The following is a 15,461-nucleotide window of genomic DNA, read 5'->3' as shown; positions in this document are numbered from 1 at the left end:
ACTCCGATTAGAACAGAGCACAAAGGTTTTCTTTGGTTAGGAGTTTGTTGATAATTCTTTTTCCAAGTTCAAATTTTATTGCCGTCGAAAATCACATTGGAAACTTTCTTAATAGACAACAAGATTACAGAAACAAAATGTCAAACATATACCTACATTTATTTGTAGCACGGCCAGAAAAAGACAAACTTTAGTACTAGCCGTGAGTTTATTAAATATAACTTAATACATATATTTTTTGTTAATATTTTGTGAATAAAAATTACGAGTTGATGAGAGATGCGAGTAATTCCTTATATTTGATCCAAATAACCGGTTATTCATAATATAGTAGTCGGGGTCACTGCAATCAAAAAATTTTTATTCTGTACGGAAGCTAATAAATTTCATACGTATTGATTGTCCATAATGTATCCAGTGTCCATAATGGAAGTAATTGAACTACTCAAAATTAATGGCTTACTGGTCCCTCATAGATTACAGTATTCCTGGTGATTGAGCCTGTCTTTTCAGCGTTGTCTATAAATAATAAAGCTTAATTTACAACTAGCTTACCCGGCGAACTTCGTACCGCCAATGTATCTCATGTCACACTTGACTTTATTTGGTGAATCATGAAATTTATCTGACAATCAATATTTTCATTAACGTCTCAATACAGACTTCCTATGTGCTTAGTCATGCAGCATTCATTATTCCGGAAACATTATTATTCTTCTCAATCAATTGGTAGAGTAATTGGTATCAGTAAAGTTTTCAATTAAAGAAAAAGGTTGAATCAGTATTTCAAAGAAAAATATTCAATGTTTTTATAGCTGTAGATTGTCGATATATGGTCCAGGAAATATGCGATGTACGATGAATCAAACAGAATTCCATATTCTTTCCATTTTAGGATGAATATAATCTAAGCTGAATTCAAAAAATTGTAAATTATTCTTTTATTCTTCAGTAATTGATGGATGCAATATGATCAACTCTCTTTTATTAGGTGAATAATTTTTTTCAACATTTTCCAGTTTCTCTGGAAAATGTATAAGTCTTCTAAGGAACCATTATCAACAGCTGGTACCAATCAACTACACTTCAACTCCAAACTACCGTTTCAATACCAGTACACAATAATTTATCACAATGTGATGTGTTTATCACAGCTGGTAACTTTAGATGCTAAATCATATTATCACAATATGATCTTGAATCATGATCATCTCTGAGTTCTTCAGTAGCCGCTCGGCCGAAAATTTCGAAAACATATGTCTGTAAAATGGATTGATAAATAATTATTATCAGCCCCCCTATTAAAATTTCTGTTCAGAAACCATCCCCAATATTCACACAACATATTCTCAAAGTTTCATGCCGTTATGTCAAGTCTACAGGGAACAAACAAACATACAAATAAACACACTAACATACATTCATTTTTTATAAATAGATTTTCATTCGGCTCAAACAAAAGCCTCTCTAAATGAAGGTAGAATGATAAGGATTCAGTTCTGTTGTTTTAACATTTTTTCAAATCACTTTCAAAAAGTTCATGTAGTACCTACTATTGTGTTCGAGACACTTATGGCGATATCATACTTTCATCACTATTCTGTTCTACAGTCCTATCTCTTGCAGTCGTTAACTATATCTATAATAATTATATAGAGTAAAGAGATGGCTTATACACGTACGGGATAGGAAAATTATGTTTGACGCATCATCACGTCTGAACTACTGGACTAATTAACTTGAAATTTTGCTTATAGATTCTTAATTAACCAAGGATGGTTATAGGCCTATTTTCAATTCTTCAAAATTTCATTACGTCAAGTTTTCATTTTGTCAAGTTTTAAAATAGATCCTTGCGAAGCACGGGTTCTTGATAGTTTACTCATATACATTCGTCGTTTATTCATGGCGGATTGAAAGGTTGAAAAAATATGACCGTCGCTTCTCACCGGGTCAGTGCATTTCCATGATTCTGTTTTAAGACTATCGAAATATTCTTCGAACAGAATTTGATTGTTAAGGTCTTGGCCTTGTTGGACGATCCTTGTTCTGAAAACTGCATCAAACTGGCCTCTGCTCACCGCCATCTCTTTGCACCTTCAACATACGAACAATTATATAGTGAGATCCACGTTATAATGGCAATGTTTGATCAATAGAATAGAATACGTTAATCCACCAATAAATACAATCAAATGTACATTAGGTGTCGTCAGAAATAAAATCCTATAAAACTACTGAGCCAATTCATACACATATATTATAATCACATAAAATAAGTATTTATTACATCGACGGGCAAATTGAAAAATTCCTCTACATACAAACAGTGAACAGTAGACCTCGCGCAGTTATAAACCACAGCCTCCTCTTACACTGTCCATCAGAGTAAATCCTCTCTGTAGGTCGTGTCGGCGAGATATCGGTGTGAAAACGGCTAATGGCTGTTGGGGTTGGTGTATCAAAAATGCTAACATCAAAAGCTAATCTCCTTCAAGACATACTGGCAACAGGTCTGACCAAGTTCAAAGCAAAGAAAGTCCGAGAGACAAAACTATGTTATTTTAGTTATTAATTGCATGCGTTATTGCACGCAATCAATAGTTCATTTGATGGTGCATAAAAATTGAATTCAATGAGGCATGCAATAGAAAGTCTACACAGCTACTGATTTTTTACCAAGTTACATTGAGATATTGAATTGCATGCGTCATGACATGCAATTTATAATCCACTCGACAGCTGATTTATGGTGAATAATTCTATAGTCTGATTTTTACTCTAATATTGGCGTATGGAGGAGGCTCCTTTTTCTTTTTATATTATCATTGAAATGCAAAATTTCCAAAAACATTGTATAAAGGTCGACGCGCAATTAAAAAAGGAACATACCTGTCAAATTCCATGAAAATCTATTACCGCGTTTCGCAGTGAATGCGCAACATATAAACATTGAAACATAAAGAGAAATGCCAACCGTCGATTTGAATCAATTACACAACTCTGTATTTTGAACTTACGTAAGATCCTTCTCGTAAGCGTGTTCTTTCTCCCACTTTGAACCGATTTGCAGATTGACGCTTGCGTCACTCACATAGGTCTCGTGATAATTCAACCTCCAGTCTGTGCGATATTTGATGTCCTCCGCCAAGTATTCTAGATTCCTGTAAGCCAGAGATAAGGACAACTATAACTAGTAGTTCTGTGAACAGTAGACCTCACGCCGTTTTCTCAACCACAAATATCTGTTTTCATCTGTTTGCAATGTTAAGGCTGTGCAGAGGCTGAAAATAAACTTTTCAAAGTTTTCAGATTTGTATATCGTCAAGTTATCAAAATGAAAAATTTTTCTCAGGAAAACATTTTCTTCTGATCATTACTTATTGAGATATGAGCGCCAGAAGTGTGAATTTTTGGGACAGAAAATTTCAAATTAGGTAAGATATGAATCCATGAGATTTGGAGGATGGATTCTTCATGGTATTGTTGATCTAGTCGAACAAAAATTTTCTTAAAATATCAATTTTTGAAAAAGTTATTCAATATACAAAAAATAACCAAAAATAACTCAACTGAAAGTTATTTTTAGTAAATTGAATAACCATCTTAAAAATTGATATTTTTTGAAAATTTTTGTTCAACTAAATAAACAATACCATGAAGAATCAATCTATCCTCCAAATCTCATGGATTAATATCTTGTCCCAAAAATTTAAACTTCAGGCGCACATATCTTAAAAAGTAATGATGAGAGAAAAAAATGTTTTCCTGAAAATACTTTTTTATTTTGATAGCTTGATGATATACAAATCGAAAAACTTTGAAAACTATCACGAGTAAAAAGTTTATTTTCACCTTCCTTGCCATAGGTGAGGAAAGTATTGCTTTCCGAAAGAAATTATGGTACCCGAATTTCTAAATTTCAAGGTCCCCTTAGTCCAAGAAAGTGGTTTTTGGGTGTGTGTGTGTGTGTGTGTGTGTGTGTGTGTGTATATGAGTGTATGTGCGTCTGTGTACACGATATCTCATCTCCCAATAAACGGAATGAATTGAAATTTGGAACTTAAGGTCCTTCCCCTTTAAGGATCCGACTCTAACAATTTCGAACAAATCCAATTTAAGATGGCGGCTAGAATGGCGAAAATGTTGTCAAAAACAGGGTTTTTCGTGAGTTTCTCGAAAACGGCTCTCACGATTTTGATCAAATTTATACCTAAAATAGTTATTGATAAGCCCTATCAACTGCCACAAGTCTGATATCTGTAAAAATTTCAGGTGCTTCTCCACATCAATGCAGAGTGTGATTTTAGATTCCCGATTATCACGCTTCAGATACAATTTGAAGAAAAAATTTCAAGTGTAAAAGATTGAGCATGGAAATCTCTACAATTAATGTTCAGTGACATTTTCACTTAAAATTGGAAATAAGCTCGAAATTCGAGAAAATGTGTTCATCCAACAAAGCAAACTGTTGGCAACTATTGATTCTATTAAATGATTCAATATGAAGAGATAGCAGACTACGTGTGTCTCCAGCGTTATTGTCCTGTCACCAGCTGGCAGATCTTTGAATAGCAGACTTGGAATGCGCGTGTACACTTGCCTCAGGTGATAAATTTTTATAACGGCAAGGAAAGTTGTGTGAGTGCGCCACACTAGATTTTTAGTCTTTGCTCCTGAAATTTTTACAGATACGGGACTTGTGGCAGTTGATAGAGCTTTCCAATTACTATTTTAGGTGTGAATTTGATCAAAATCGTTGGAGCCATTTCCGAGAAAATCGCGAAAAATTCTGTTTTTGAAAACATTTTCGCCATTTCAGCCGCCATCTTGAATTGAATTTGATCGAAATTGTTCGTGTCGGATCCTTATATTGTAATGACCTTAAGTTCCAAATTTCAAGTCATTCCGTTAATTAGGAGATGAGATATCGTGTACACAGACGCACATACACTCATACACACACACACACACACACACCAGTGCTTGTAAAGGTGCGTACAGACTTTCGCTCTGCTCCGCAACCGAACGTCACTCCAGCAGAGCGATTGATGATCGACCGGCGAGCAAGAGTGGTTCGACCGGGGAACGCGAGAAGATCTAACATCTTCCGTAACGTTCATGATGGGTGCGTAGGCGGAGCGACTGTGGTTCGATGGTGGTACGAGGGCGGCACGAGGGAGGAGCGTGCTCGGTGCGGGTTGGAAGCACGAATATGTGTACGCAGCTTAAGAGGGGTCAAACGGGGAAGCACACACTTTCTGCACTAAACGGGCTCATCCTGAACCAGTGCTTCAATCATGCTGAAATTTTATATGTATATATGTAAATGTATATATGTACATATGTATGTATATATGTAAATGAATACCCCTATAACAAAAAAAAGTTAAATTACAATTTTTTTCTCATAGGAATTGTCGGAATTATAGAAATAGGAATTTCTAACTGTCGAAACGGGCTCACTCAAACTCCGGCTTTCCGGGGTACATTCATACACTCCATGACATAGGCGTAAAAAGTAGGAGGGTGACCAATACAATAGATGGAGACATCTGCATTGTCTTCGGATCACACCGACGTTGCCAATATTCTTCTAGCTCGTTACTTTCTCTAGAGGGGCAGATTTGGATTGAAACTGACCAAAGTGAACAATTCCATTCACTCTCAGAACTTCTTCTCTGACATAGTTATGATCTCCAGTCTTCAGTAAGATATCGTTCTCTCAATAGCTAGTTTTTACATTTTATGTGAATAGTTTATATTGAATAACATGATAAATCAGAAGGACTTGAATCACGCCTTCAGAGAAACGTATGCTTCAACAATGATTACTTGGATCAAATAGCAGAAGAGAAAAAGAAAGAGAATTCGGATTAACATTGCTCGCTTATGTTAATTAATTCTCCGGGAAAATTTTGTAAGGGAAGACGCTAGAAGCAGAGTTGATCCAATTTCTTACAGGATTATTATGGCTGAAACTTAGCAGATGCTTTGTGTAAATCGATGTTTCATTTATTACTTACACCCTGCCATGTATAATTCTTGGGAACTTCTGAAATTCACGAGAATAATAATTGTTAAGCTTTGTGGAGTTCTGGAGAGCAGTAGGCTTATTTTACTATGTTCTACCATAGAAAAATGTAACGTTATTGAATTGATTATTACTAGTTTATTACATGTACAATCGCATCATTAGTTTTAGGTATTATTCACAAAGCGGACATCTTCTAGAAAACAAGAAAACATTCTATGAAATAGTAATTATTATTAAACGAAAATCCCAATTAAAAGACTTCTGCTACTGCTATTGACAACATGATTATTCAATTGGGATTTCCGTTTAATAATAATTATTTATTTATTTGCATTTGAACAAATGCAACTTCCAATTTATTCCCATCTGTATTCTATGAAATAGTCTCCATTCATTTAAATTATCATATTCTGAGTATGTAGTTTCCCAATTAATACCAGATAGAATATTGTACACGTTGTAATCTTGTAATACTTCAAATTTATTAAGAAGGAACAAAACGTGACATTATTCCCATAAAACGTATACTGAGAAATGAAACAAAAGAAAATCTATGTTATAAATATATATAAATCAATATATAAATAACTTCATTTTCTAACGCAGCACCGATGATAAATTGATGTATGGTAGGTATATAGAGTAGATTATATATGGTGATATCAGAGTATGAAGGAATTCCTTTTCCTTTCATATTATCTTTAAAATGCAAAATTTAAAAAAAACCTTGTGTATACATCGACGCGCAGTTGAAAAAGTAATATTCCTGCCAAATCTCATCGAATTCTATATACGCGTTTGGCCGTAATTGCGTTACACACATACAGCATACAAAAGAAAATCTTAGTTAAAAAATAGACCTCACTACGTTCGGTCAATTAGAAATTTGGTTACATTAGAGCCTCAATAATCCGGCTCGTCAGTTAATCCATAATCGGCTTGATCAGTAATGTCAGATCAGTTAGTACCTCAGTAAACTGTCGGTCCCGGCTGAAGTATGACAGTTGTGAGGTCCATTGACGGCTTTAATTATATATTCAGGTGGTGGGACCTTCCCGCAAGGGACTCCCCACCAACAAAAGCCATACGAATTTACTTTTTTACCAGTCACTACCTCTGTACATAAAGCCATAGTGCATTTTTGATGGTAAATTTCACGAAAACCGTTCGCTTTACAGAGAATTTTAAATTTTGTCTCTTTACAAGAGACAAAAAAGTTAGCAAATATTATCAAGATTTTAAGGATACCTCAAGTATTGAGATTGGTCGAAGAATAACAGAGAAATTTTTTTTTCGTACTGCATGCATAACCACTTTTCACCATTCAAACATCAATATTAAATTTTTTATTCCAAAATTTATATTGGGGGTTGGCAGCACTGATGGCTGCATGAATTTTAACTTAGAGACTGTTCGTGTTATTTTTCTCATTTATTACTAATTTCGGGATTCTAGTTTCATCTAAAGTACATGTGAACTTTCATCTGTGGTCATGATTGGAGGCAGCGATCAATCAGAGTGAGTTTTTGGCCCTCCATCTATTTTCGAGTGTGTTTTAGTGATCTAACCTATTAAATGACAAGGACTAGAAACTGTGGAAAGTATCGTTGAAACACCAATTCTGGACTTTGACCCGACTTGACTAAATCTCAACAGACAAAAAATTACCTCAATAATTCTCAACCCTGCGAGAGAATATTAGTGCTAAAAAATAGACTTTCAAACAATTTCGGAAGCTCCCTTACGCTTGATACTTGTTGCTTCAGCCAATTATTGTATTTGCTGTTGCGCGTTCTCACCCTTTTCGAATGAAAGGATGATACAAAGCTTACAATTCCAACTGCGTATCACATTGTACAAGTGCTTCCTGTCCATTTGTGTCATTACTACTAGTGATCAAAGAACTGCATAATAGTGGTGTCTTATCTTAACCGTTATCGTCGAGCTTAGCTGTGATTCTTATCAGAACTCTAATGTCAATAGTGCCGAAGACAATACTAGTCGAATATAATACCGTTCTATCTGATAGCCTACCTGCTGTATATCTGTGATTAAAAAAAAAAAATAATAATATGTCAGTCACTACTTACAAAACTCCAAGAAATACCATAGGCATATATCATGAAAAACAATGTTATAGAAGAAGCCATCCTCTAATTAACGGCGATATAGTGTGGAGATGTATTCATAAGGGCTGTTCAGGTACAATTGCGACTGATTCAATGTTAGGAAAAAATAAAAATTTCTACTGTGAAGCATGTCAATCATCCGATACCTCTTACTCCAACGAATATTATGAATAATGATAAGAACTATGACAAAGGGAATGAGAAAATTGAGAAAGTTAAGAGCACCGCTACCCTTCAAAGATTGTCACTCGGCTCAAGAATAATTAATAACCGGAAAGTTCAAGTATGTAGCACTAGATGTCAAACAGATGATTTAATATTGAAGGAGAAAGATGAATTAGTCACTCGTGTTAATGAGCTGCTAATTCACCGGAACGCACTTATTCAAGAGATACAGAATCTTAAAGATGATCAACCGAGTGTTTCACAAAGCAAGCAATCGGAAAAAGATAACTTTTCTGAGAACTCAGCGTTAAAGAAGATAGCGGACCTAAAAGAGGAAATACGGAAGCAAGATGTTATTATCAAGGAAATCAATGAACTTAATGATTTTATAACCAACAAATACGAATCTCTGCAACTCCAAGTAAAAATGCTCACAAAAATCACCTCTAAGAATCGCTCAACCTCTTTCAATCCAACTAGATTAGCTTCTGGATTAGCGACTCCAACCGACCAAGTGAACTCACTCTCAACCAATACACATGCTCCCTATAGGAAAATCCACTTCTATGGTGATAGTCATAGCAGAGATCTCGCTATTATAACCAATAATCGTCTTACTGGAACTGAAGTATTTGGAATCTGCAAAGCCAACGCCGGCTTACTGGACATTGTGAACTGCGGCTCTATTGGGAACGGTTTGGGGAAGGAAGACTGCTTAATCATAGTGGCAGGTGCGAATGATGTAGCTGGAGGGAGAGTCGATACTATCTACAAACACCTAGAACATGAACTTTCAAATCTCAATCATACTAACGTTGTCTTTGTAAGCATTCCTCTGCGACGTGATATACCACTTTCTCACACATACTACAAAAATATTGAAGCGGCTAATGCATATATTTCCGAAGTGGCAATTGGATTAAGTCACGTTGAATTCTTCGACATAAATGAAATCATGCACCGTAGACATTTTACGAAACACGGATTCCACTTGAAAAGTAAAGGGAAACAGATGCTTGTCTCATCACTGATAGAGAGACTTCTCTCAAGATCAACTTCATGGCGGAGGCCACCAGTAATACACCACTTTGAAGCTCCTAGCAGAATCAATACTACCCCTACATCTCAGTGTGCAGCCACAAATAATGCGACAGATGAAGAAGAGAGGATGAATCGCGACTTGGTTGCTGTTGTTCTCGATAGTGCAGAGTGCCGGGATACGAGAGAGAGTGAATCTTTACAATTGGACACAAACTATCAGTCATCTGCTGAGCTCATTCATACCGGTGGTGATGATAATGACTCTAGTGTTGTTTTTGTGAATGGGAACAATTTTTTAGAAGCAAGAGAGATGTAACTCATTCAGATTCACATACCAATGATAATAGTCATAACAATAGCAATAATAATGGAAACGATGGTAATAATAGTGTTAATGATATCAATAACGATGATGGTAATAATAATGATAATAATAATAATGATGGAGGTAAAAGTAATTATAATAATGATGGAAATAATAATAATAATAATAGTAATAGTAATAATGATAATGATAGCAGTAATAATAATAATAATAACGGTTATAATAGTGATGGTAATAATAATGATAGTAGTGATTATCATAGGTATGATAATAATGATGATGCCAATAATAATAGTACTAATAATATGCTCAATTCTCAGGATATGATAGAGGTTTCATTCAGTGTATTTCACTGGAATACTCAAGGTATCATACAGAATAACAAGCTAGACGAGATTAATTTGTTCATTGCCAGTTTGCAAAAAAGGCCTACCATTATTTGTTTAACCGAGCACTGGGTAGGAGAAAACAACCTCTTCCTTCTACATAGATTTCACGAATATAACCTAAGTTCGTACAATTTCAGACAACAAAAAATGAGAGGAGGGTCGTGTATCCTATCGATAGATAGTCTATCTTGTGAAGCTATATCTGATTTTCAGAATTTTTACATTGGACAGTACTTTAAGTGCTGCGGAGTTAAAATTAACGAGCATTTCAATCTAATTGTAATTTGCATATATAGATCTCCTAACAATTCCAGGCATTCCTTGAACATATTTTTTGAAAGATTGAATAATTTGTTAGAATTCTGTTTCAAAAAGTATCCCAAATACAAAAGACTTCTCTCAGGTGACTTCAATATAGATATAATGGAGGAATCAATAGCACGATCCAGATTCCTAGATTTATTAAAATCTTATAACTTGTTCCTGCACTACACAGATGATCCGACTAGACTTACACCGGGCTATAGAGCATGTATCGACAACGTAGCTTCCGATTTTGACCTACGACAGTGTAATAGTACAATCATTGACAATGATTTATCTGATCACACAGCACAACTGGTTGACATTCCAAATAAACTGCTTACTTCTTGCAACCGAAACAGATCGAATAATACAAATAAAAAAAGAGAAACCTTTAAAACAATAAAAATATTTTCGAAAAATAATATTAATCTCTTCAACACCATTCTATCAAGTGAGAGCTGGGAATCGCTTTTTCAATTGAGTGATACTATCTCCGACCCTAATATTTTGTATAATAAGTTTCACACGATGGTAATCTTATATTTTGAACAATCTTTCCCGCGAAAACCTCATACAAAAGAAAGATTACTCAACTGTGATAAGGGATGGATTACATCTGGAATACGTAGATCATGTGCCAGGGCCAGGGAGCTACACATGCAAGGCAGATCACGTGACTGCTCTGAATTCAGAGAATATGTGAAACAGTATAAAAAAATATTGAACAGATGTATTAGACAGGCGAAAATAATGTACAACATCAATAGAATGAAAAATTCTGACAATAAGACAAGAATGGCGTGGAAAATTGTTAAGCAAGAAACAGGCATGAACACAAAAGAATTGAATCTATCTAAAGTATTTGAAAAAACTCCTATAGAGTCCACACTGAACTCATTCAACAACTTCTTTGCTAATATTTTCCGAACACTCAATCTAAATATCAACATGCATGCAGCTCTTGATTATTGTAGAAAGCAACCAGAAACAAATAATATTCTCATTTCATTCAATCCAGTCTCAGAGCATGAAATAATTAATCTAATAGAAAAAATGAAGGCATCGAAGGCACCTGGATGGGATGAGTTCCTTTCTTTCCTCTTAAAGAAATGTATTGTAAACTTGGCTAAACCCTTAACCTTCCTAGTCAACCAGTCCTTTAGGTATGGAGTGTTTCCCGATCTCTTAAAGTACAGCAGTGTGCTACCCTTTCTGAAAAAGGGAGACCCACAGGACTTTGGAAATTTTCGACCCATAACAATACTATCTGTATTTTCAAAAGTATATGGAATGGCTGTCGCAAGCAGGTTGACTGCTCATCTTGAAAATAATGGACTATTTAATGAGAATCAGTTCGGTTTCCGTAGGAGCAAAGACATTGTAGGTGCAATCTATGAATTTGTCAAGGTTATGTCGCATGCGATTGACAGATCGCAACATGCTGCTAGCATCTTCTGTGACCTGTCAAAAGATTTTGATTGTGTGAATCACGAGATATTACTGAAAAAGTTAAGCTATTATGGAATTCATGGCACCGCTCTAAAATGGTTCAGCTCATACCTTTATGATAGGCAACAATGTGTGAGAGATAAATTGTCCGCTAAATCCTCTTCATATGCTTTAGTCCCAAATGGAGTTCCTCAAGGATCCGTACTAGGACCTTTGCTTTTCCTAGTATATATTAATGATGTGACAAGTGCTGCACCTGATATAAGATTAATTATGTATGCAGATGACACAACTGCTCTGGCAACAAGCCCCGATCACATCACTCTTGCAAGTAAATTGAAAAGTGCACTGTCAGCAATGTCAAAGTGGTTTGAAGCAAACGGTCTATCGTTAAACTATAATAAAAGCCATCTTATTCAATTTAGCTCTGCTCGTAATCAAACAGCAGTGAACAGAGTACATCTTCCAATAATTGAAGACAGTGTTGAAGTGTCCTCTTCAACAAAACTCCTGGGACTTATAATAGATCAGAGTTTTACTTGGAAGGAGCATATTCAGGTCCTTGCAAAAAAACTAAATCAAGCTTTTTTGTAACTCTCACCCTCTCTCACTCACTAGACAAAAGCACCCTATTGGCCGTCTACTACGCATATGTCTACTCATATCTAAGCTATGGAACCATTTTCTGGGGAAATTCTGTTGATAGCGGTGAAATTTTTATAATCCAGAAAAAAATAATAAGAGTCATTTGTGGATTGAGATCAAGAGATTCTTGCAAAGCATTCTTCAAAAACCTAAACATTCTAACGCTACCATCTATTTATATCTATCAATTGTTGGTTTTTGTTAAACAGAATTTAGATAAATTTCAATTCTGCACAGATAATCATGGGTATAATACACGTAATAGTAGTCTTATTGCTCTTCCAGTACATAGGCACACAGCTCTAGAATAAACTCCATTCTACTCTGGAATACGTTATTTAATAAATTACCTGCAGCCATCAGAAATCTAGATTCAATGAACAAATTCAAACTAACAGTCAGAAAAATGCTAGTAGAGAAAGCCCTATACTCTGCTGCCGAATTTTAATTTGTGAAAAGGGGCTGTAGAGTGTAACTTAACTTTTTGTGACTTCCATTCCCATGTGAATTTGATGAGATACATCATAGAGTGTATTCATTTATTTTACTTTCAAGAAGTTAGAACTAAGTCTTTTAAATATAATTTTTTTCTAGTATTGACATGTCACCAGTCGAATGAGTGTTACTCAAAAATTGATGTAATGTGACGATAAATAAATGAAATGAAATGAAATTCCAATTGTATTTAACCTTCCGGCAGTCGCGCTGTTGTAAAAAGTACAACAGTGTCAGTTTCTTTGCTTCACAAAACTATTGAATGGGGTGGTGTCAGTGAATGAGTCACCTATGCATTCCAAAACTTTCCCCCCATCACTCCACTGAGTTGCAGTATCAACCGAGCAATGGTTCAGTCTTTAGGTGCCATTTAGTCGCCACAGTGCATAAGATAGGGGAAGACTGTATACGGGGACTGTAAACAAACCAATAACATAGAATTCATGGCTTTGTTTGATGTACCTTATTGGGCTATGAAATGGTAATCATCCAAATGTTCATAGGCGTAGAATAATCCAAGAAGATGGAAATAGTATATTTCGCACCTAGGGCCAAAAATGAGACTTTTCCGGCTCGAAATCGATTTTAAAGTCCGAGGCCGTAGGCCAAGGACTAGAAAAGATTGAGAGCCGGGAAAACATTTTTGCACGTGGTGCGAACACAATTTTTCGCCACACAGAAAAATAAACAATATATATGGGATTAATTGTTTATTGAGCACTTCCGAAAGCAAAAGTGGAAGGTCATAGCTCTAGCAAATCTGAGGTAATCTGGATATCAGGAAATTGTCCAAGTATTTTCATTTTTTATTTTGAATTGTCTAAATAACCTAAAAGATTATGTTCAATTATGTGGGAGGTTGAGTTTATACTTTTTTATTGTTTCAAATGACAATAAGATGTTTCAATTATTGAATCATCATAAACTTAAATAATGAAAAGTTTTTCGATCAGCTTGTTTAGCACACTTGAAATTTAGCCAATCTGAATGTCAAAACGTCAACAATGCTTGTTGTCGTCGACTTCGAAAGTTTAGGTTAGAAGTTCTATACTACTCTGAAAATCGAATTTGAATAGTTTATAATATATATCTTATCTGTATTTTCATTCATCCAAATTAATTGATAGTATATTATTGCAGAATACTTTATTCAATTCTTGAAGCATAAACTGATTCCGTTTCATAAACTATTTGTGAAAACGTTCAGCACCATGGATATTGCCCAAGTAGTTCCAAAATTATCCACCAGGTTCCGTAATAAACGCAGTACTATGAGGTTTAAGGTTAGATTCTATTATACTCTGAAAATTGAATTTGAATAGTTTATCTAACTACAGATATCTTTCTACAGAAATAGAATAGTAGATCTAATTAGAAAAGCAAAAGATTTATATTATCAATCAGAAATAAATAAAGCTCAAGGTGACCCTAAGAAGATATGGTCTTTGATAAATCAAGCAATTATTGGGGTAAATAAGAATTCACAATTACATGTAAATCAAGATCTTAATGCTTTGAATGACTATTTTGTGAATGTAGGTATAAATCAAGCGAAGGAAATTGATATACATGGACAGAATGAAGATCAATATTTGGAACAAACAATAGATATTGAAAATGCATTTAATTTCAATTTTGTTACTGAAACAGGAATCAAGGAAGTAATCAAAAGTTTGAATGATAATAAGGCACCTGGATGGGATAACATATCCAACAGCGTGCTAAAACTATTAACTGACACAATCTCTAAACCTCTTTCAGAAATTTTCAATTGTTGTTTTTCATCTGGATACTTTCCCTTGCATTTCAAGCATGCAAAAGTTATTCCTTTACACAAGGGGGGGAGTAAAGAAATACCTCAAAATTATAGACCAATTAGCTTGCTAAGTTCTATTTCTAAAATTTTCGAAAAATTGGTAAAGAAAAGATTAGTTGAATATCTAGATGTTAATAAAATCCTTGATAAGAGGCAGTTTGGTTTCCAACAGGGTAGAAGCACAGAGGATGCATTGGAGTCCTTAACTGAGACAATATACAATGGTTTCAAAACAAATAAAAAAACCTTGGTAATGTTTCTGGACCTGGCCAAGGCTTTTGACACAGTACCACATGATAAAATGATCCAGAAACTATCTAATATTGGTATTCAAGGAATAGAGTTAGATTTCTTTGAAAGTTATCTAAGGGGTAGAAGCCAAATCGTTAGCTGTGGTGGTAGTAATAGTGAGATTAGAGATGTGACATGAAGTCTACCTCAAGGGACTGTATTGGGACCAGTTTTATTTTTGATCTATGTTAATAACCTGCCTAGTGTACTGGACTCAGTTGGGTCTAAGACAATTTGTTTTGCTGATGACACAGCACTTATCTTCCAAGAAGGGTTCTGGGAAGATGTTATCAAGCAAACAAAAGTGGGTTACTATAAGGTTTCTCAGTGGCTAAAATGTAATTATTTGAGACTAAATCTTGGTAAAACAAAA

At 34.9% G+C, this 15,461-nt stretch overlaps 1 protein-coding gene across 1 annotated transcript in view; it reads right to left on the bottom strand.

Annotated features, from left to right (window-relative positions):
- LOC111054816 overlaps window positions 1–15,461 on the bottom strand; it is a 198,198-nt gene that overhangs the window by 84,443 nt on the left and 98,294 nt on the right. Inside the window, exons 11-12 of the mRNA XM_039435763.1 lie at window positions 3,021–3,164; window positions 1,950–2,097 (exon numbers count right to left, since the gene is read on the bottom strand). Coding sequence (XP_039291697.1) covers window positions 1,950–2,097; window positions 3,021–3,164 — 292 coding nt within the window. The remainder of the gene's footprint in view (window positions 1–1,949; window positions 2,098–3,020; window positions 3,165–15,461) is intronic.

Source organism: Nilaparvata lugens, chromosome 9 (assembly GCF_014356525.2).
Source record: "Nilaparvata lugens isolate BPH chromosome 9, ASM1435652v1, whole genome shotgun sequence".
NCBI classification, from domain to species: Eukaryota; Metazoa; Arthropoda; class Insecta; order Hemiptera; family Delphacidae; genus Nilaparvata; species Nilaparvata lugens.
This window is presented reverse-complemented; position numbering and strand designations above follow the sequence as displayed.